General features: G+C 47.9%; 1 protein-coding gene across 1 annotated transcript; it reads right to left on the bottom strand.

The window, feature by feature from the left end:
- Positions 1-1,388: 1,388 nt before the first annotated feature.
- On the bottom strand, positions 1,389-23,635 carry PM20D1 (peptidase M20 domain containing 1). Its single transcript, XM_006065674.4, has 13 exons — positions 23,381-23,635; positions 20,607-20,693; positions 18,865-19,097; positions 18,113-18,199; positions 16,578-16,711; positions 16,062-16,181; positions 15,197-15,272; positions 14,778-14,839; positions 14,489-14,567; positions 12,478-12,549; positions 6,373-6,541; positions 3,307-3,406; positions 1,389-2,108 (listed from the first exon to the last, which is right to left on the bottom strand). The coding sequence occupies exons 1-13, from the start codon at positions 23,547-23,549 to the stop codon at positions 1,985-1,987; spliced, it is 1,512 nt and encodes a 503-aa protein (XP_006065736.2). The 5' UTR covers positions 23,550-23,635; the 3' UTR covers positions 1,389-1,984.

Below are 23,635 nucleotides of genomic sequence, written 5' to 3'. Positions count from 1 at the left end.
GTTGCATTTGAATTCTGAGGCTGCCCCTTCAGAACTGTGTCTTCTTGGGCAAATGACTCCTCTGCACACAAGCTTTGGATTCAGATAGGCTCTGCCCCTAACTCCTGCATGACAAATTATTTAACCTCTGAGCCTCAGTTGCCTCATTTGTTAAAAACAGGGGCAATAGCACCTTTGGAGTTGTTGTCAGTGTTAAATAATATTTAATCGTGTTAAAGTAGATTTCATCCGTCACATTGGATCATGGAGTAACATCGAGCTTGGGGCCAGAGACATGCATTTGAATCTGCCTCCAGCTAGACTTGTAATCTCTCAGAGAAACAATTTCTCCTCAGTGAGAAGAATGATGCCTCTTCACGTAGCTCTCATGGGGCTCCAGTGAGATAAGTGGGGCTGCCCAGGTGGCTCAGTGGCAAAGAATCCACCTGCCAATGCAGGAGCCACAGGAGACTCGGGTTTGATTCCTGAGTCAGGAAGATCCTCTGGAGGAGGAAACAGCAACCAGTTCTTGCCTGGGCGATCCCATGGACCGAGGAACCTGGTGTGCTACAGTCCATGGGGTCCTGCAGTCAAATGCTCTACCCCTGAGCTATACCCCCTCCATGGGGTCCTGAAGACTCGGACACGACAGAGCACAAATTGGGTGATATGGGTGTGTGAAAGTACTTTGTACAGCTCGGTACAGATGTGAAGAATCCTTTTTGTTCTTCAGCTCACACTCTAACAAAGGCTGAATTAAATACAGAATTGGCCAAAAAAAGGAGGGCGAGGGAAGGGATGTGACTCTTAGGGGGAGTAGCAGAGAACCTGAAATAATCCCTGCTGTCCATGTTGAACACTTTCCATTAGGCTCCAGCTCCTGAGGAGCTGCTCACACCCACAGGTGGGTGGGAAGGGGCAGGGGATTGCGAGGAGGGAAAAGAAGTCACTGGTCCACTGCTGTTAAACCCCAGGAAGACGAGGAAGGTCCTGTCTGGACAGGAGAAAAAGAGGGAATGTCATCTCAAGTCCCAGCTCCGTCTGTGTCTCCCTCTGTGACCTTGACTCCCTTGTGATCCACAAAGCATAGCTCCCAGCCTCGAGCCGAGAAATGCTGCCTTTCAATGCCCTGCACCTGACAGCTACTGAGCAGATTCCAATATGCTCCGGCTTGGACCCCCCAGAGCTCACAGGATGTGCCAGGGAAATGTTTCCGCAGATTAGTGCCTCCTGGGGTGGGGCAGCAGCAGCAGGGGGCAGGACAGGGCAGGGGAGCGAAACCCAGGGCACCCTTGGGAGGAGCCCAAGGATGGAGGTTGTCTTCTCCAGGCTCCAACCTCCAGAACCAGGAGGTCTGGGGTTCTCCCAAAGCCCCCAGCCTCAGTTTACCCCCAGTGACCAGACGGTGCTGCACAGACCACTTTATTTGAGCAGCTGTTGTGGTAATTGTGGTAGTGACATAGTTTAAGTCCTGCTCCAGGTGTAGAATAAAGGGGAGGGGAAGAGGTGAGAGGCAGGGGGAGGAGGGGAGAGATGAAGAACCAGATAAACAATCCAAGAAGAGAGGGGGAAAAAAAGGAAAGGAAGTTACGACAAGAACAAATTCATAAGCCGAGGAAAAGGCAGCCCAACAAGCGTGCCTTAAATTAAACTTTTAAAAGGTAAAATCTGGTTGATATTTTTCAAATCTGTATTTGCTCAGTTAGGCCTTAACAAGGAGCAGTGACATCACCAGTGCAAGGCAGACAAGCCAGATACCTTCTATTATAAGAGAGGAAAAAGAAGGCATAACGGATGGCAAACCAAGGAGGTCGGGAGGGAGGGAGAAGCCAGCTTCCTGCTGGTCCTCCCCTTCTTCCTGGCCATGAGTTTAGGAGTGACCAAGGCAGGTGGGTGAGGTCATTATAACGTGATTTTTGACCAAAAGTTTCATCAACACTGGCTTTCCCCCTTGGGTTAGTCCTGGTCCAGCATCAGGCATCCCTAATCCAGCTGGTCCCCAACCTCACAGTTCATGCAGGTGAGGAACTGGCTCCACGTCTGTGTCACCATTCTGGATAAACTCGAAGATGAATTTCACCTGGGTCTCGTAGGCTTGGACTGAGATTTTCTCATTGATTCCATGGATGCTGAGGGAGAGAAGTTTTGAGGGAGAGGCCATTGCTTTAGTACACAGGTTATTGCAGAGCACCCTACACCCCTGTAGCCACTGGCCTTTGACCCTCCAGGGGTAGGAAGTGGGCAAGGTGGGAGCAGCCATTTGGAAGAAGTGAGATCTCATATGACAGGTTGGTCACCTCTCCAGGATCTACATCCATGGCAAAGTGCAGTGGGGGCAGATGATGGTCCTGGGGAGTACAAACCATCATCTGCTCTGGAATCTATTTAATAATTTCTCCTCTGAGGGGAAATTATTAAAGTTATCTTTTAATTCTCTCTCTAAGGCTGGAGTCCCAGCTAGACTTATCCCTATGCCAGCCACCCCTCCCCACATTATTAGGGGCACAAGTGGATAGGAACGCAGGCTACCTATGGGGTTCTCTGTTTCACCTCAAATTTCACTACCAGATCCGATGCCCACAGCCTGCCTCCACACAACAATACTACCAAAGCACACATGTAACCTCGAAGATGAAAGGAGATAAAGAATAGCTAACCCCACCTACACTCCTTAAAAAAACCAATGAACCTCCTTCCCATGAAATCTGTTCTTAAGTTCAAATTCAAATATATATTCAAACAACTTGACTTATGATGAGGAAATCAGAGCTGAGTATGGTAAGGAGCAGAGAGGTAAATGGAAAGCATGCCCCTATATCCCAGGACTAAAAACTTGCTGAAGAACCTACAAAGTAGTAGTTCACACACAGCAGGTGAAACTGGTGAATATGTTTTAGATTCCCAAAGTATGTTTTGAGAATTCAAAGCATGAGTTCATCTTTGACCTCAAATGTGTCTGCAGTTCACTAAGTGGAAGTTGAGAATTCTGGAGTACCCACTTTTGGGGGAAATGAGATCCAGAGGGGAGGGCTTCTCTCAAAGGAAGGAAGAGGTGGGATTCAAGGGCCCTAATTCTACCAGGTTCTTTCCAGTCATCTGATTATCTCCATCCCTGAAAAACAGTCACTGATTCCACCAAATTCTGGGGAGTGGCAAGACTCTGGCACTGAGAAAAGCTGGCCAGTTGGGCTCCACAGTATCTTTTAGTTTGTACAAATTCCAGGTTTCCCCCATTCTGTGGACTGTCAGGAGAATGAGTGGGAAAGGGACAGGTCAGATGTATCTCCTCTCTCCACCAAGCTGTCCAAACCTGTTCCACTCACTCACCTACTGAAGTTCTGAGGCTGTAGGTAGATGGGGTTGAACCGGTAGAGGCCAGTGGTAAGATTCAGATAGTGTCTGCTGTCTGTGTTGCCAATACAAGTACCTAGAAAGGAAGAATCCAGAGAAACGGAGCTTTATGTAAGCAGCCAAGCCAAGGAAGTGGTGGCAAGTAGGCTACCTGGAAAATTGGGACCCTTGTGTCACCATGGAAGACGTCTGGATCTTCCTTAGGAGACTGCAGCCAAGGATTTTTGTCCTTCAGCCTACCCATTTTCAAAACCTTTCTAAGATACCATTTCAGCCAGGAACATGGACTCACCTCTCAAGGGCATTAGAGAGACATCCCTTACACGGTCCAAGGCTAAGTGCCCTCTCTCCATGATGAACATGGAAGCCAGCAGCTTCATTTCATACCCATGGCCAGGTTATTCTATCAGTAGTAACCTAGATATCCAGAAATCTAAGCACCATTTCTTTATTGCCCAAGCTTTCTTGTGTGTCACTCAGGTCAGAAACAAACACTCTCTGGGGGAGTTTTATTGCTATAGACGGAAATCCTCTTAAAGTAGAACATGCTGTGCTGCTGTGCTTAGTCGCTCAGTTGTGTCTGACTCTTTGCGACCCATGGACTGTAGCCCACCAGGCTCCTCTCTCCATGGGGGTTCTCCAGGCAAGAATAAAAATAGAACATAATTTCTGGTTATTCCCGTCTTCTGAAGGAGGACTGTATCTTCCCAGAGTCAAACTTCAGGTCCGGATAGTCCCAGGATACTCTCTAGTGTCCCATTCTCCTGAAGGTAGTAGGTCGTCCCCCTCCCCAGCCGGGGCTGGGACTCCTCCCCATTATGAATGTTCTTTGAAAAAAGACTCCCTAGCTTATCAGTTAAAGTGTGGTGAGATGAATTTGAGATGGTAATTTGTGTTTTATTTTGATTGAGTTAGCGCTTTTATTCTAGAAATGTATCCCATTTTTAAGTACTTTCAGGCAGAACCGATTTATCATGAAGCTATTAGGCTTATGCATAAAGATCCCACAAGTACAGATGTGTTTTTTTGAGTTCATGACAGGGTCATAGCTCTGTATTCATGTAGTTGGATAGGTATTTTTAATAATTTAAAAGTGACAGAAAAATTTCAAACATATAATTGGCTATTGCTTTATAGCAAACTTGGGATGACGTGCCGCACGCGCGTTTTGCTTGAGCACCCTTTTTAAAATCCAAGTATAGCTGACTGACAAGTGTTGTGCCAGTTTCAGGTGGACAGCGAAGTGACCCAGCCATCCACGTTCAGATACACCTGTTCTTCTTCAGATTCTTTTCCATCATAGGTTATACAAGACACTGAATGTAGTTCCCTGTGCTACACAGTAGGTCCCCACGGCTTATCTACTTAATATATAGTAGTGTATATCTGTTGTTCCCAAACTCCCAATTTATCCTCCCCAACACCTTTCCCACTTGATAACCACAAGTTTGTGTTCCATGTCTTTGAGTCTGTTTCTGTTTTGCAAGTAAGTTCACCTGTATCATGGTCCTAGATTTCACACGAGTGACACCATATGACATTTGCCGTTCTCTGTCTGATTTGCTTCACTTAGTATGATAACCTCCAGGTCCGTTGTTCTACTTTCCACTCCTGGTTTCAAATGGGTCCCTTCACAATTCCTGGAGATTTCTGCCAGTTGATGTCTGCCTATCTTTATTCTGTATAAGCCTAACTGTGTTGGTGAGATTATTGCAGGTGTCCCACAGGGAGAGGGAAAGGTAGAGAGCCTCTGAGGCCAACAGAGGAGAACCTGGGATCCTGAAAGCCAGGGTTCCTCGATGGCAGGGGCCCAGGTCCTGCTCTGTGGCAGGAGTCCAAGGAGGCAGGAAATCTCAGAGGGGATGTTCAGGGGGAGATCTTGGATCCAGAGCTCTCACCCCTAAGACAGGTCAAGGAATCAGAGGAAATCTGCAACCTGAAGTGACCTTGTGGGCAGGATAATGGATGTCTCAGAGGCAAACACAAGGACTGATGACCACAGACTAAGGGATCCTGATGCTATGCTATTGCATGAGACCTTGAGGCCTGATTCAAGGTGGGGGTGGTGGGGTTGCTTGGGGGCTTCAATAATGCCTAAGGTTGAATTTCTGAGAAATGAGTTAGATTTAAGTTGATTAAAAACTAAGAGTGGTTTTTTTTTTCCCCCCCAATACCCAAGGAGTTTATGGTTGTAGAATTTCACTATAATATCTTTAAGCTCCACGCCTAACAGGTCCTAAGAATTAGCTCAGAAAAATGAGAGACTCCATGATTGAAGGTATATAAAAGGAAAGTGAACACAAGTCTTCCATTAGAGCATCTTTTCCTCACATCACAGACCAGAAATTCTCAAACTGTGGTCAGCCATCAGCTGGTGTCAGAATCCCCTGGGATATTTGTTAAAAAGGCAGATTCCAGGGTGCTCTCCAGAGTTAATATACCTGAATCTTTGGGAGTGGGTCCAGGTAATCTGCATTTTAATAAGTTCCCTAGGTGATCCTCTTGTCCTCTTAAATTTGAGAACCACGATCCATACAGCATAGATTTGGAAGGCATGCTGGAAGACTGGGGAAGGGGCATAGAGGCACTGCTACTGGGAGAGGTGAAGGGGGTTAATTCCAATGGTACAGCCAGGAGAAGTTCCTGGGCTGCAACTTCTGAGCTCTGTTGCTGAGCTGTTATCTTAGAACGGATCAGAACCAGACTGCATGGGTGGAACCCAACCCCCTCTGTGGCTTCTCCAGAGGAAGGGTAATCTGAACCGATCCTCCCCTCTAGGCCAGAGTGGCCGGCCTAGGTTAAGCCAGGACCCAGGCTTGGCTGACCTAATTTATTGTTTCTGATCCTTTCCTGTTTGCTTTCTCACTTCCACTTGGAGGGGAAAATACAGCTCCAGTCCCATCAGGAGAGGAAGCAGCCAGCTGTTTCCAGGCTGAACAGCTGGCATGGGGGTGGGGCAGTGGATATTAGATAGGAAACAGTTCCAGCACACCCCCTCTGCCCCCGCCAAATTCCCCCAGCCACAGTTGATGAAGTCATTACCTGGGGCAACAATGTTAACTTCCGGGAAGACAGATTGTATGGTCTGGCGGAGCAGCTGGTAACCCACGGCCTGATCATCAGAGGGGCTGACGGGCAGGGGGTCAAAGGCATCCAACACGTGGAACTGGACCCGGTCATCAGCCACAATGTCCTTGGCTAGTTTTAGAACCTTGAGAGAGGAAACAAAGAAAAGTCTGATTTCTTATTGATTTGCTATTCAAGTACTGTATGAACCTATACAGTCCTGATTTCTCTCCAGCAAGGCAGAGCCTTTACAGAGGAGACTCATTGTAGCTCTGAGACCTCAATTTCAGCCTACTGGTTGTACGAGATAGAATGGCTGTTCTTCCTGGAAATCTACAGCATGGTAGATTTAGGTTAGATGCTTGGGAGGTTTGCCTTATAGCCGTGAGGCAGGTCAGGAACTAGAAAATCAGGATATTGGGCAATTTCCCTTAGGCTGAGAACCATGGGCTAGGTGAAAATGTAGGAGACAGCACAGTGGAAATCTCAACCATCTCGAGGCAGAAGGGTAGATGTGATGACCTCACTTCAGCCTGGGAGTCTCAGACAGGTGGTGACAGGTCATTCACTTTCTTCCTTCTCTGGGCATCCCTGCTTCCTGTTTGTAACCATCTACACTGGGGCCAGGAAGATGAGCTCAACAGACAAAAAGCTAGAGGTTGGGGGGCTAGTATTCAAGTTTTCTCTCTGAGCCTCCTTTCCTCAGGAAGGAACATGAGGAAGCTTCTAGAAATTTCAGTCTGAAGTAACTAAAGCTGAACTCAGCAAAAGTCCTGGTCCCAGGCAGGATGTAGACCAGACCCTGAGGATCAGATCACATGAAGCTGTGTGGGAATGGATGAGGATGCTGACGGTCTAGCCCCACAAACCCACCCAGCCATCTAGGGAAAGCTCCAGCACCAGTCTCAAGCTATCTGATAAACACTTGCTTTAGGATGGTCTCTGCCCTAGAAAGGGGAGTGTCTGTCTCTTAACTGGGGGGCATTATCTCGAGAAGACCTCTTCTAGGTCAGTGTCAGGTCTGGAAAGGAAATGAGGGTTCCTTCTTCTGACTTAGAAACCATCATTTGAGGCAAAGCAAATTCTGTGCTGTTGGACTGAGGGGAGGGGCAACTCACTTGTCAGAGCTTATTTTTACTCCAGCACAGATGTCTCAAATACTCTGATACAAGAATTAATAATATATCATCTGGATATGTTCTTGACCCTCTGGAAGGCTCCTAAAGTCATCCCCAGAAGTGGCTGCTGTGCCCTGCCCCACATTACTTAAAGATTCCTGCCTCCAGAAACTGAAGCAGGCACACAGATTGGAGCTCAGTGGGCAAGTGGCTCGGTGGTAAAGGGTCTGCCTGGTGATGCAGGAGACACGCGTTCGATTCCTGGGTGGGGAAGATGCCCTGGAGGAGGAAATGGCAACCCACTCCAGTACTCTCGCCTGGAGAATCCCATGGACAGAGGAGCCTGGCGGGCTACAGTCCACGGGATTGCAAAGAGTGGGACATGACTGAGCCCACATGCCTGCGATAAGCACTACAGAGCCCAGGTTTCCCACCAGCTGCTAGGCTAGGTCTGGACTCAAAGGCCTCGTTTCCTTATGTCTAGTACCAAGAATATAAAAGGTACGCAATGAATGTTGTATACATACATTTTAAAAGATGTGAAACCATAATACTAAAAAAAACAGCAGGAGTTGTCTCATTAAGGAGTTTGCCCAAGGTTTACAGAGGTGGCATCGCTGGGCTGGGCATCTGACTTCACAAGGATGGTGCTTTACTGTTTCCAAAGTGCCTACAGGTTGAAATGGCATCGAGTAGAGCCAGAGAGAGGGTGGTGCTCAAGACGGATTTCTTAGTGGTATGAATTTTGAGCCAGAATTTGAAGGAAGGATATGAGAATGAAGAAGAGGCAAGAGACAGTCTGAGCATGGAGGGGTCATGCACAAAAACTCAGCTCTGTGCTTTGTGGAGCCACTCGCAGCTGTGTGACACTCCGCAAGCTCCTTAGCCTTTGCGTCTCAGCTTGCTCATCTGTTAACAGAAGGATAACCGTAGCACCTACCTGGTAAGGTGGTTGTTACTATGACTGGATGCACGTAATATGCTTAGGCTGGTTCCTGGCACTCAATGTATGTTACTTGTTATTTGCCTGTTTAGAAGGGAGGGACCACTCTGGGCAATAATCAGAGGCACAAGGATGGGACTAAGAGGAGGGATTCATCAATGGTAACGGGGACCTCAAAGGCAGAGCACATTGATTCCTCATTTCTCTGAGCTCCTACAGTCCGTATTCCCACATTATGTTGTTTTCTATTTTAGGCTAAGCTGTATTTTCTTCTTGGGTGAATAAGTTCGAGGGCAAGGACAATGGGTACTTAGAGTTAGCAAGACCGGCTTCCACCCTACTGTGAGGCTGGTCATCAAAACAACCACGACAGGCTGTCACTGGCTTGTGCTTCAATATCTCCAGCGGCAGAAAGCTCACCATCATGTGTTTCAATCCATCTCATCTTTGAACTCTGTGATGAGCATCTTCTTAATGATGAACTGAGGTACGGCTTCCTGTAGCATCTAACCTACTCATACCTCTTTTATTTATTTTTAAAATATTCTGTAGAGTCAACAGGATAAAGTATCAATAGTACTCGAGCCATCAGCAGGATTTCACCTTTGTTGAGAATAGAGGCCTGTGCTCTTGCCTCCTGAATGCTGTTCCCAGGGCTTTGCTCCTTTTTGGGTTTCATTGTAAATGCCTCATGAGAGGACTGTGTGTGTGCTCAGTCATTTAGTCACGTACGACTCTTTGCGACCCCACGGACTGTAGCCTGCCAGGCTCCTCTGTCCATGGAATTTTTGAGGCAAGAATACTGGAGTGGGTTGCCATTTTCCTCCTCCAGGGGATCTTCCCAACCCAGGAATTGAACCTGCCTCTCCTGTGACTCCTGCATTGCAGGCAGATTCTTACCCTGCTGAGCCATAGGGGAAGCCCCTAAGAGAGGATTGACCATGGATACAAAGCTGCTTACTGCCCCAACCCCACTTCACAACCATTTTGTGACACCCTGTCCTATGATTTCCTTTGTGGTGCCTACTTCTCCCACTTGTTCATATATTTGATTACTTACACCCACTAGCATGTAAACATCTTTAGGATGGGAATCTTGGCCTGTTCACCATTTTCCCAAGTGCTTGGAAGAATGTCTAGCCCACTTAGTGAATGAATAAATGAAGGAAGACAGGAATTTTCTGTAAAACACTCTAGATAGGTGGACATCCAGCCTCTGAGAAGCTCATTATCATGTGAGGTGCCATACTCCAAAACTCTGCTTTAAGTGGGGGCTCCCAGAAACATCTCCCAGTGGCCTTATCTCTCCCCTTCGAGGGCCACACAGGACAAGCCTTCCTTCCCACGTGGCAGTCTGTTACATTTCTGAAGGCTCTTGTTCCTCACAGATTGGGCCACAAAGTTCATTCAGATCCTTCCTGTAAAAACTTATGGGTGAGACCAGGTAAAGATGGACAAAGAGGGCTCAGGGAGCCATTTAGAATCAGGGCATGAGGAAGAGGTGTGACCAGGACGAAGAGGTACTGTGTGCTCCTGGGGTGATGGGGTCTTTCCATTCCCCACAGGGGCAGGGGAGCAGGGTGGGCCTACGGAGCCCAGAGATCTCATCAGATCGGCAGGGAAGGAAAGCCACTGCGGCAGGGGACTGGAGAGGAGGGCAGCGTGCCAAAACCTGGGGAGATGAAAGCCCCAGCTGGTGGAAAACAGCCCTTGGAAAGGGCATGGAGTTGGAATGAGGCTGGAAAAAAACTGGTGGAAAGAAGTTCAGTGAGGGGAATTCAGTGATTTCCTGGCCCCATGAGCCCCCAGGGAGAGGACAAAGACTGGCACTGGATGAAAAGCAGCAGAGACCAGGGCTTACACTGTCCCAGCCCCCTGCCAATGCTGGGTGACTCTGGGCAGGCTGCCCCCAGCCCCTGCAACACGGGCACGCCCCCCAGCCTGTGCAAGGACACAGCATCCTCCACGGGGAAGGCCCCAGGGAGAAAGGACCACAGAAATTGAAGCGTGGCGGACCCTGAGGATCCGCCAGGAGGATCATCAGGAAACACCACCTGCCCCTCACCTTGCTTAATCCTGGAATATAATACTCATCTCATAGTTGTCAGGTGGGTTTTTTGATCATTTTCAGAAGGATCAGATTTACCTTCTGAATTCTTTTTAGCTCAACCTGATGTTTAAATAACCTAGTCTTTCCTAGAGATGTCAATCACATAGGGAAGTCTTGCCTGACCTGTGGACAGATTCTCATTCCTTCTTAGATTCTTCAATAGCAGCAGCCCCCTTTCCTCATAGCACTCATCATGGTTTGCAGTTACACATTCATTTTACTAACTTTTAAATTGATGTTCATAGCAGAACATCACAAGTCTGTCTGCAACCTCTTCTCTCCAAGGAGTTACACACCCTTCCCATGGTATTTTATTGGCTCTACAGGTTTCAATTAATAATACTCCAGCTTCTGTCTCTATTATCTCTTTGGAACTAAGGTATTTATAACTGTCTATTAATATATTAGAAGCCTCTCAAATTTCTAAACCATTATATTTCTCTGAGAATTTGCTTTCCTCTTGAATTCCCAATCTTGGTTACAGGCACCGGCACCCGACCAACCACCATCACACACTGCGTCCTGAGGAGCCCACCTCTCACTCCTCTGCGGGCACCTACTCTACCCCATGACCAGTGACCATCACACACTGCGTCCTGATGAGCCCACCTCTCACTCCTCTGCGGGCACCTACTCTACCCCATGACGAGCTACCATCACACACTGCATCCTGACGAGCCCACCTTTCACTCCTCTGCGGGCACCTACTCTACCCCACGACCAATCATGAAACACTGCATCCTGAGGAGCCCACCTCTCACTCCTCTGTGGGCACCTACTCTACCCCACGACCAGCGACCATCACACACTGTGTCCTGAGGAGCCCACCTCTCACTCCTCTGCGGGCACCTACTCTACCCCATGATCATAGCCTCAGTTAAGACCTCCCTACCCACTGCCTGAGATGTTGCAACAGTTGAATTGCTTCTTCTTACTTCAAGGCTGCCTCAGGGTCGCCACTAGCAGTGCTTCTCTAAAAGAGAGCCTGAGTCTATCACAGCCCTGTTTGAAGACCTCTGACATTTGTCCACAGATTAGAGCCCAAACTCGTTGGCATGGCACACAAAGCCTTGACCCCCAGACTATCAATACAACTCCATTTTCATCTTCCATCACTTTTCCCCAAATTATTCTACTCTTTAGATTTCATTTTCCCTGGACCTTGAATGTCCTGCTGCTGCTGCTAAGTCACTTCAGTCGTGTCCGACTCTGTGAATGGCCTACTTCTAGCAAATCCTATTTGTCCTTTAAGTCCTTTCTAGTGGTTGGAAAAGACTTTCTTGGTTCTTCGAGGTAGCATCAGCCCCCTTTTTTGGCTCAGGTTCTATGGTAATTTGTTCATCCCTAATTGTTGTAATCCTAGTATAGTGTGAGGCTGAGAGCACAGACTCTGGAACTGGTCCTGGATGTATAATACTGGGCATGTTACTTACCTGCTGTGCGGATCTGTGCCTCCATTTTCCCTGTTAAATGAGGATAATACATTCCCCACTTCACAGAACGGCTGCAGGGGTTAAATGTATATGTATAGTATATGTTTACTGTACATGTATATAGTATGTGTGTGTATATATATATATATATACTATGTATATAGTATATACTATGTATATAGTATATATATATATAGTATATGTATACCTGAGAACAGTGCCAAGAGCACAGCAAGCCCACTATCTGTGTTGCTACTATTATCATTTCCTGTTTATCATTAATTATCATCATTCATCTCCCACTCCTAGACTCCATGTTCCCTAAAGCCAGAGATCTCCTATCCCAGCCAAGCACCCGGCACATAGGAAGCCTTTGAAAAATCACTGAACAAATGAGGCCCTGGGCCAGCTCCACCCAGTCCCAACGGACACACCTCAGTGGGGCTGAGCCAGTCGTCGGGAACACATGGTACGTACCTCCTGAACAGTCTGTGCAGGGTGAAGTCGGAAGTTGATGATGGCCTCGGCCACAGCAGGGATGACATTCACCTGGAGAGAGAACCACAAACCTTGGCCTGAGCTGACCTCTAGTCCCTCACACCTAACCCCTGCCCAGGAAAAGCCAATTACCACCAGTAGAGGGAGAGGAAGCTGATTTGACTGAAGAACTCAAGGCTTAATATTTTTAGCCAGCCACTGTCTTCTCTGGGCCCTTGACATGTGGTTATGTTCAATGCTAGAGGCCTGTCTCTGCTTCAGGCCAGACCTTCACGTTTCTTGGTCCTGGAGGGGTCACAGAGAGCTACTCAGAGCAAGACTGCTTTCTCTGGAGCTGCCAGGACACCTCTTTTCGGCCTGTACAGCGCTGCAGGTGGTCTTCTGTGTGCGCTCTTTCCCAGGGTGCCTAGGGCAGTTCTGCAGTGGTCAGAGTTGGTTCTTACTCAGGAGGGGCACCCCAGAGCCTCTGAGGCCCCATTAAGCCCTGAGGGGGATGATCACTATAACCGATGGTGGTAGTGATTTTCCATATCCTACTGTGAACTTTGTTCTCTGTCTGATGAGGAAAAAACTCAGGACTAATTAGAAAAAAGGGTTGAGCTATGGAGGGAATTTCTCCTCAGAACCCATGAGAGAGGAGATTCCCCAACTGTATATCTTTCTTTGAACTGCTATGGTGCAAAAAAGCACCAGGCTAGGGCCAGGAGAACCGGGCTGATACAAACTGGCTGTGTGATTTTCAGATATGACAACCTCTTTGTGTCTCTGTCTCTCAGCTGGCTCCTCCTCTGTTAGGAGGACCAAATGGAAAAACAGATGTGAAAGTATTCTGGACAGATAAAAACACCATTCAAATGCAAGGACATAGTACACAGTACTATTATTTTGGTGAATTCTCTAGGCAGCTGGTGAAAACAGCTCAGGTCTGGCTGACATGCCAAACACACCAGCCAGTCACAGCAGAGATGAATTCTGAGGCACCATTCACTTATTCTCAACCTGGGCTGCACATCAGCAGAGCTCCGCAAGGCTGCATTGGGTGAATGATCCTCCTTGACGTTGCGCTGGTGGTACTGGTAGAAACTGGAACGGTCTAACTCCTTTCAAGATTTCAGAAAAGCCTCAGCCCTGGTGAGCTAGTGTGGCTAGTTCAAACAGAAAAGCTCCTTAGTGGCTGGTCCAGCTGAAAGTAGACCGATTTGCTGAAAAATAGTTCTCAGAAAAAACTTTATCAAAGTATTGGTTCACTTGAGACTTATTTCTATAAAAGTAAACCTTAGGGGTTCCCTGGTGGTCCAGTGGTTAGGAGTCTACGCTCTCACTGCCAAGGGCCAGGGTTCAATCCCTGCTCAGGGAACTAGGATCCCACAAGCCAAAAAAGTAAATCTCATATAGAGTTTATATTTTTGAAGGCCACCCAAAATTTACCTTATTTTGGAGAATGACAATGTATGTATTTTAAGGCTGTATACATCACAAATGTTATAGATTTTTAAAATAGTAGGTGAGTTTCTCTAATTCAACTCAGGGAAAAGATATTAATCATTCATTAAATTTGTGAGGTGGATAAAGCTTTCAAAACATGAGGAAGAATAATAAAAAGGTGGTAAAGAGGTTGGGAATCTTTAGCCTACATGACCAAAATGCTAGATGGATATATTACATGTTAAATGAGTATAGGTCACAAAAATTAACTCCCAAATAATGTCTCTTCATGTCAGTGTAATGGTTATGTTTTTGAATGGGTACAGTCCCAAAGAACCTGAGGGAGGCCTCTGAAACACACATACATGAAACTTGGCCAGCAACTTCATGGAGTTTGCAGATGTCAGTTAGAACCCTTGCTCCTGAGGTTTACCCATCTGATGACATAGGACAATTCAGCACTGAGCCTTCCTACTATCCAAACTGTAGCCAGAGAAGGAAGGAGAAGCCAAGAAGATAAAGCCAAGGGATGGAGGGGTGTGTGGGAGGAGTCAGGTGGTGTTACCTTGACCCCGGCATTGAACATGGTGAGCGCCGTGGTGGTCCTGACCAGCGAATTGGTTATGTAATTCCTCTCCATCACCCTAAGGCAAAAAGAAGAGAGGGTTGTAGGATACCCCCTTTCCTGAACCTTGGAGATCTTTAAGACTAGGAGGGATGTCCTGCGTACCAGTTAGATGTAGTGTCTGGTGGCTGAGGGACGGTTAGTCAGGCCTGGTTAAGCCCAAGAGAGGAGATGGGGAAGTGGGTAGGTTTGGGGTGGGGATGTGAGGAATGGAAAGATAAAACTTTACCTGCTTACAAGGGGCCGAAAGAGCCACAGGTTGTTCAAGACTATATTGGTAGGGAAGGGAAACTGAAAGGGAAAGCACCAGGTCAGAGGGTTTCAAAGGGGTCAGCATAACAGGCTCACTGTTCGGGACCTGGGCCTGTCCTTGCTTCAGACCCGCCTCGAGGGCCTGGGGCAGTAGCCTCAAGGGTGAGTGGGAGCCACCTCCCTCAGAGTGGCTGGTGTTGGGGCTCAGGTTCTCAGCCTGAGCACCAACAGCCCCAGTGAACAAGCTGTGTTTTGGCCCAGCCAGCAGCTGGAAATAGGGGAGAATGGGCAGAGCACTGGTTACCAGTAGGGCCCCTTTATTACTCTGAAGGCAGCTTCTCCACCACCCTTTCTTCCCCTTCCACAGCTGACCAGAGTCTGTGAGACTCCTCACACCTCATTTGCCAGTTGCTCCAGTGCCGTCATCAACGGCCCACTTCCAAACATGTTCGGCATTGGTGTCTGCTCCAGTCTGGAAGAGAAAGGGAGCTCTTGAGACTCACCCAACTCAGCAGTCCATGGAGAAGACGAGAGACAGGACATTTCCACAGGCCCGGCCAGGAGGTCTCCTGCTCACCGCCCCATCACCTCCACCATTCCGTATCTCCAAGCACAAGCGGGGCTACTTCTACTGCACTCACAGGAGCTGTCCCCGAATACCAAGTCCGAGAGAGGGCACCGCAGTCTCATCACACCTACCACACTGTAGCAAAGCTGTCAGCCTCTCCCACTAGCTGTTGAGCTCCTGGAGGAAAGGGACTGTCTGTCTCTTCCACCACCGCATGCCCATTACTGGACACAAAGTCTCGAACGTGGTAGATAGTTAAATATTTAGCTGAAAGAATATAGCTTTTCTTCCTACTCTCCAAGAAAACCAGCCAGAGGTAAGCTCTGGTATTACAAACCCTGCTGTCCTCATCCACAGACAGCAGCCTTTGCTTATCTTGAAGTCATCTTGCTGGGGCAAGGGGAGAAATTAGATGGTTCTCTTCCAGCTTGTGATCTATCATTTCTGGCCTGGACCATTCCATCTACCTAACCTAGCTTTTGTCTGCTGGCCCTTGCTTGTCGTATGGATAGGTCCTTTTCTGACCTATAACCCTTGCCAGGGTACTGCTAGCTCTGTCCTCCCTATAACCTCCATCATAGCTTCTCAGCCCACCATCAGGACAGGAAGCTTAGCCTCCTCAACTCAAAGTGGGGAAGTACCAGGTCTTCTAGCCGGAGTCTGGTGGGGGTAGCAAGGCCAGGAATTGCTCACCGGCTGACCGCAGCTGCGAGAATGGCTATGCTTGTTTCCTTTGGAGGAGCTGAAGAGTGGCCTGTAGTCATGTTGACTTGCAGCATGAGGTTAATCATACCCTTCTCGGAAACGGAAACCCTGTAAGAAGGATCAGAGAAGGCCCTCCTGACTTCCTCCCACCCTGAATGACCCCCAGGCCCATCTGTGCAGGGATCTGGTAAGCCAAGAGGTCTGTTTCATGCTGCTTAAAGATTTTACTTTAGAAGAGATAGGGAAAGGAGAGCTCGGACTTGGTCAAAGCTTGGGATGATTAAAGCAAGTGCGTGCCTGTGTATATGGCTCAGTCGTGTCTGATGCTTTGTGACCGCATCTACTGTAGCTCACTAGGCTCCTCTGTCCATGGGATTTTCCAGGCAAGAATCCTGGAGCAGGTTGATTAAAGCAAGAGGAGTAGGCTTATCGATAACCAGACTGACTGAGGGCAACTCCCATGTGAGAACCTCTTCTGAGGTAGGGCTGGGGTGCTATACTCACATGGCAAAGGGCTTCTTGAGGTAGGGAAGGAAACCATCCAAGATGAAGCTCCCCTCATCCACCACGAAGGCTAGCTGGACGCCCCTTGCCTGTAGCAGGGCTGAGATCTTCTGAGCCCCGTTTATCCCTGATATCTGCAAATATTAAACCCAGAACCACAGTTCTCCTCAGTCAGATCTCCAGAGATAGCTCACAGAGACCCATTCAGCATAGCTGGGCGCTCCAGAGCCTCCCCATCCAGGCTCCTTCATGAGGGACAGGGCCCTCAACAATCCTGCCTCAAAGAATCTGGAATGTCAGAGCTGGAAGGGCCCAACCCCCTCATTTCCCAAACTAAGAAACCAGGACCCAGAGTATGAAGTGATTTGCCCAGGGTCAAAGTAAGTGGCATCATTAGAAATAAAACACAGTCATTGATCTGCCTGTTCTCTCTCTTCCCATTACACCGGTGTTTCTCAAGGTGTAGTTGATGGACTATGTGCCTGCTGCAGATGTCACCAGGGAGTTTGTTAAACATATCTGTGCATAACACTGAGTGAAAGAAGCCAATCTGAAAAGACTACATTCTGTATAGTTCCAACTATATAACACTCTATGCTATGCTATGCTAAGTCACCCCAGTCATGTCCGACTCTGTGCGACCCCATAGACAGCAGCCCACCAGGCTCCCCCGTCCCTGGGATTCTCCAGGCAAGAACACTGGAGTGGGTTGCCATTTCCTTCTCCGGTGCATGAAAGTGAAAAGTTAAAGTGAAGTCGCTCAGTCGTGTCCGACTCTTCTTGACCCCATGGACTGCAGCCCACCAGGCTCCTCTGTCCATGGGATTTTCCAAGCAAGAGTACTGGAGTGGAGTGCCATTGCCTTCTCCGATATAATACTCTAGACAAGACAAAATTATGGAGGTAGTCAAAAGATCAGCGGTTGCCAGGGTTTGGGGAAGGAGAGAGGGATGAATGGCAGAACACAGAGGTTTCTCAAGGCAGTGAAAATACTCTGTATGATACCATAATGACACACCATTATAGTGTACAATACCAAAAGTGAACCCTAATGTAAACAATAGCTTTGGGTAACTATGATGTGTCCAGGTAGGTTCATCAGTTGTCACAAATGTATGACTCCGGTGGGGGATGTTGATATTGGGTAAGGCTGTGCATGTGTGTGGGTTGGAGAAGAAAGGAAATTTCTGTATCTTCTAATTTTTGCCGTGAACCTAAAACTGCTCTTAAAAAGAAATAGAAAAAAACATCGTGTCTGTGGCACAGAGCCCAGGCATCTACATTTTGGTCAAAGTCCTTAGAAATTTCTGGCAACACATACACAGTGTGTGTGTACTCAGTTGTGTCCAGCTCTTTGCAACTCCCTGGACTGTGACCCACCAGGCTCCTCTGCCCATGGAATTTTCCAGGCAAGACGACATATTCACAGAGAAGTTGGCAAAGTGTGCAGCCAGGGAGCAAACCAGACCAAAGTGAAGCATACTCCCTCCCCGAGGAGGGGACCCAGAGATAGGCTTAGGATGAAGGCATTCTACCTCCTCATCATGGCCCAGAGCAATGAAGAAAGATCTTCGGGGGATGTAGTTTCTGATCAGCAGAAGCTCCAAGGCCTGCAGGATTGCCTGGGGGACAGAAGGACAATGGGAGAAGAGAAAGGCTTATTATCTAAGTGGTGGTACCAAAGCATCAGAGATATTCAGCAGCTGGGAACAGGGCTAGGATGTGATTCCTTTTAGAGAGAACACATTACAATGGCCCCAGGGATGGAATGGAGGAAAGCAGCGGGTGTATGCACGGTCAGTCACTCCGTTGTGTCTGGCTCTTCGTGACCCCACAGACTGTAGCCCACCAGGCTCCTCTGTCAGTGGGATTTTCCCAGCAAGAATACCGAAGTGGGTTGCCATTTCTTCTTTCAGGGGATCTTCCCCACCCAGGGATTGAACCCACAACTCCTGCATCTCCTGCATTGATAGGTGGATTCTTTATCACTGAACTGCCTGGGAATCCCTGTAGGGAAACAGAGCTCACATAAAACCATCCCCACCTGGAGAAAAGCATAAATTTATCAATGTCAGAGCTGAAAGGGTACCTGGGATCATCTACTCTGATCTGTATTTCACAGCTGAGAAATCAGGACCCAGAGAAGTGACCAACTGATGACTGGAACTCAGATCTGGCACCAAGGTCTTCTCTACCAGAACCTCCCACCTCCCAGGGGTTAGCAGAGCACGCCCACCCTGGATTGATCTTTAGGACTCTAAGGCAGAGGGAACACAGCATTTCAGACCATCAGAGAGTTCTTGTTGTCCAGTGTGCCTCGACCATAGATGAAGCCATCACGCTCCAACCCAGAGAAGGGGGGCACGTCCCAGCCTTTGTCCGGGGCAGGTACCACGTCAATGTGAGCGAGGAGCATGTAGGGCTGCATGCTGCGGTCTGAGCCTTTGATAGTGAACAGGTGGCTGTAATTTCCTACGACCTCATGCCGGATAAAGCTGGTATGGAACACAGTAGGAAAGACTAGAAGCAAAGAGATGCAAAGCAATGAGAGAAAGCCAGATTCAACAGTTGCCTTTGGTTTTCTTACTAACTGATTCTCCCTGCCTTTTTCCTCCCCTTTAAAACAGGCAGCCTCCTTTAGGAAGCCCTCTGGGCCAAAGCTAGTCTGATTCCTGATTCGCCCAGACAATCTCTGAAATATCTCTTCCTCATAATGTGCTATTACTGTGTAATAACATGCATATCAAGACCGCATCATTTATGACAGATAAGAGCTCAATATCTGGACTGACCCGACCTCTAATGTTGTCACAAATACAAGTTACAGAGTGATGCAGACTAGGATTACATTAAATTTTAAATATAATAGGTCCCAGTATCCAAATTATTTGGAACCAAACATGACTCTTATCTATGTATATTAAAAAATCAGAGATATTTTTCCTTTGCAAAACAATACTCCTAATGTTTGTGTTATATGGAGATAAAAGATGATCCTGTCGAGCACATGGCCATACTTCCGTGTTCAAGTGTTCTCAGGGTCAACTATGCTAGTTACAGATAGGTAATAACACAGGTGGCTTTAGATACATGGGAGAAAGAACTTTGATCTCCCTTTGTGCTGTGTTGGAAGAATCCATACATGCCTCTGTGGATAACTGAAAACAAGCAAGCAGGCAAACAAACAAAAAACTGAAGAAGAATAAACATTTTTTCTTGTCAGCCTGCTTATCTAGTCTACTATTGCTGAACATTTCTTTCCCAATTTTATTTCTTATTTAGTGAAGACTTTCAGCCTGGCCACTGGGGATTGATCCCAGATTCCCACCCCACCCCAACTGCCCGTCCCAGAGTGTTAGAGAAGGGACTACTTGCTGTGCTGTGTCAGCCTCTCCCACTCCTGATGACTTGAGAGGGGGCTGTTTTTTGTTTGATTTAGTAAAGTGGCCTCACTACTCTGCATGAGCTTTCTCTATGGGGAGGGGGAGCTCCAAGCCTCCTTTCTCCCCTTGACCCATCCTTCTTTAGCTCATGGGCAGTGGGGTGAGAAGAGAGCAATTATGCGACAGTTTAAAGTTTTTGACTGTCTAGCAGCTCAGTGTTAGTAATGAATCTGGAGCAGGGCCTGGGTAGGTGGAGTGTGCCTGTGTGTGGGCTGTAGGTGTGTGTATGGAGGTAGGGAGGGGAGGAGCCCATGGTGCAGTTCTGGAAACTTGCAAATGAAGAAGGAATTCCAAGTCCTATCTTTTTATTTTATTGACTGACATTAAAGGGCAAAAATTGACAGCCAACCCAATGGCTATATGCCTTGGTTCTTCAAAGGGTAAATCTAGTCTCTACTCTGTGTCTACTCTAACTCCTGAACTCTCCCTTCTATCCCTCCCCCTTGTATACAAACACGTCCAAAGAGGCCCAAGCACATTAGGTTGCCCTCTGGTCAGTCACAAGATAAACTTCTTTATCACCTTGTAAAATCACTGTGTCTCCAGTGCTACCTCTCCTAACCCTTTCCCACGGTTTGTGGCTGACCTTTACGAATGTATTCTCCAAACTCAGCCAGGGCTGTTGTGTTGAGCTCCTTGGGGCTGAAAGACACTGTTGGAATCTGGATGGCACCTGTTGGAGTCAGAGATGGAAGATGATAACAACCACTGATTTTTCTACAGCCCTGTGTACATAAAAAGTTCTCTTGCACTCATTATCCTATTGTGGCGGGCAAAACAATCATTCCAGGTAGGCACTGTTGTTTTCCCTAATTCAAAGGTGAGGAAACAAGCTTAGAAGCATTAGGTGAGCTGCTCAAGATTGTCCAGAAACAAGCAGTAGAACTGGGATTTAAACTCAAGTCCTTTGTTTAGGTTAATATGGTTCTTAAAGGAAGATAAAGTCCAAACCGGCATGGGGTGGGGGAGGTCAGACAGGAGTAAATTTTGATCCTAAGTGGGAAGCTGCTATAAATTGCTGCTAAGGCCTCACTCTGCCTCTGAAACCACCAACCCTTTGATGAATCCAAGGAGCCCACTGTCCTGGGTCCCTTTGCGAACAAAGCTTTGTATCTTTTTGTGTACAGTGAGTATGTGAAAGTCCCTCAGTCGTGTCTGACTCTCTGTGATCCCATGGACTATACAGTGCATGGAATTCTCCAGTCCAGAATACTGGAGTGGGTAGCCTTTTCCTTCTCCAGGGGATCTTCCTAACCCAGGGATTGAACCCAGGTCTCCCGCATTGCAGGCAGATTCTTAACTATCTGAGCCACAAGGGAAGTACTCTTTGTGTACAGAGAGTAGGCTTATTCCTCATAGACTGGTTAATCCAGAGTGTCACTGATCTCAGCCCAAGTCAGCTTTGGGGGCACATGATGCCTGGGAAGGGGGCAGGGATTTAGAAGCTCCCAAACAAGCTCCTTTGTTATAAACGATCTAATCCATTCTACCCAGAAGTCCAGTTCTTGAGTTGCCACTAGGTTCATTCCTTGGGGAAGGTTTTATATTCTTAGAGTTCCACTGTCAAATGCAAACAGTAGGGGGTGGGGGTGGGGTCATAAGATAATTTGATTAGAAAGTGAAAGAAAGTGAAGTCACTCAGTCGTGTCCGGCTCCTCTGTCCATGGGATTTTCGAGGCAATAGTACTGGAGTGGATTGCCATTTCCTTCTCCAGGGGATCTTCCCGACCCAGGGATCGAACCTGGGTCTCCCGCATTGTAGACAGACGCTTTACCGTCTGAGCCACCAGGGAAGTCAATTTGATTAGATGGCTATCCAAAAACAGTAGGAAGAAAAATACCCAGAGCAGCTTGATGTCAAGGGAGGCCTCTGACTTCTGTACTCAGTTTTGTGAAGAATCAACCCTGCACCATAGCCTACCAATAGGTGGGGAAGCCAAGGTTCAAAAAGACTACAGGAACTGCCTATGTGAGATTGAGAGGCAGACTCAAGACCTGAACTCAGATGTTTTGCCCTTGGCCCACAATGCTGGAGACCCAGGTTTGATCCCTGGGTTGGGAAGATCCCCTGGAGAAGGACATGGAAACCCCACTCCAGTATTCCTGCCTGGAGAATCCCATGGACGGAGGAGCCTGGTGGGATATATGTATAGTCCATGGGGTCACAGAGAGTAGGACATGACTGAGTGACTTCAATATTCCATATATTCGGGGTTCTAAGTCATGGTGCTATGCGGTCCGTATTTTAGTTTCTTACCTAGCTTTTGCTTTCTTTTGTGCAAAGAGACTCTGGTGAATGGCTGCCCAATGCCTTTCAGAGAACTCTTTACACGAGGATGCTTTGGGAAAGTCCTGCTCTGCCTCCCAGGCCTATCACTCCAGCACAAACACAGTTTACATTTAACAACAAGGGCTAGCTTTTGCATTTGCCTGCAGGTTTATTTAGGCAGTTTCTTTCAATCCATTACTTAATGGAAGGGAAAAGACTGAAGGTAAGCCCAACGGTGAGGAAGGATCTCATTGTTTTCATTGTTGTTTATTCCCTAAGTCATGTCCTGACTCTTTTGCGACCCCATGGACTGACGCCTGCAGTCTGTCAGGCTCCTCTGTCCATGCGATTTCCCAGTCAAGAATACTGGAGTGGGTTGTCATTTCCTTCTCCAGGGGATCTTCCCGACCTAGGGATTGAACCCGTGTCTTTCGCATCCTTTCAATATTGAGCCACCACCTCTTTTCTCCTGGATAATGCAGACTGAGAAGGTAAGTAAGTTTTTAGCTTGGTTTGATGTCTAGGGGAAAGATGTTCTTTAATTGGTAGAGGAAATTAGGAACATCTCACACTTCAGCAACAGCCCCATACTTCTTTATGGAGCCATCTAGAACCCGCAGGATCCTACAGGCAATAGAGGCTGTCACCCAGTGCTTACTCCAAGATGTAGGGTCCTGGGGAAGATGGTTCAGCTGACCTAAACTTCAGTTTCCTCATGGGTACATAAGGTGCAGATCGTTTAGTCCTAAGAAACTTAACAAGTGAAGACTGCCAAAGGTTACAGGCTGTAATGTTCCAGGCAAGCGGAGGTTGGTGTGGGGGTGGGGTTGGGTGGATGACAGCCTGGTCAACCCGGGCGAAGTTGAAGCTTCCAGGGTAGGCAAGGAACGCCCTGGAGTCCCCAGAAGGCAGGTCTAGGAGCAGAGTGCGGTCTCCAGGGGCCGGAAATGGGTCTGGGGCTTGGTGGTGGGGTGTTGCGGAGCTGAAGCTCGAGGGGCGGACCTCTGCGGCAGGGGAAGGGAGTCACGGGTTGGCCCGAGGAGACGGTTACCTTTATCTGAGAATAAGCGGTGAAGGGGACCAGGGTTCACCTTTGAGCGCTTCCTTCATGGCGATGCGTTGCTCTTGGCTGAACTGAGAAGGGATTCGCGGCTCCCTTTGACTCTCCGTGCCCCGCAGGCCCTTCGATCTGGAGACGGCGGCGATACCTAGGAGCAGCGCAGACAGCGAGGCCAGCAGGCAGACGGACGGCCGAGCCATGCTCCTCTCACGTCCTCGCTGCCAGTCGGCGGCTGGAGTTTGGACCTAAACGCGCAGACGGAGTTCTTCCCCCTGTCACGGCTCCA

The sequence above is a fragment of the Bubalus bubalis genome, chromosome 5 (assembly GCF_019923935.1).
Source record: "Bubalus bubalis isolate 160015118507 breed Murrah chromosome 5, NDDB_SH_1, whole genome shotgun sequence".
NCBI classification, from domain to species: Eukaryota; Metazoa; Chordata; class Mammalia; order Artiodactyla; family Bovidae; genus Bubalus; species Bubalus bubalis.
Note: the sequence above shows the minus strand (reverse complement) of the source record. Positions and strands in the feature narration are given on the sequence as shown.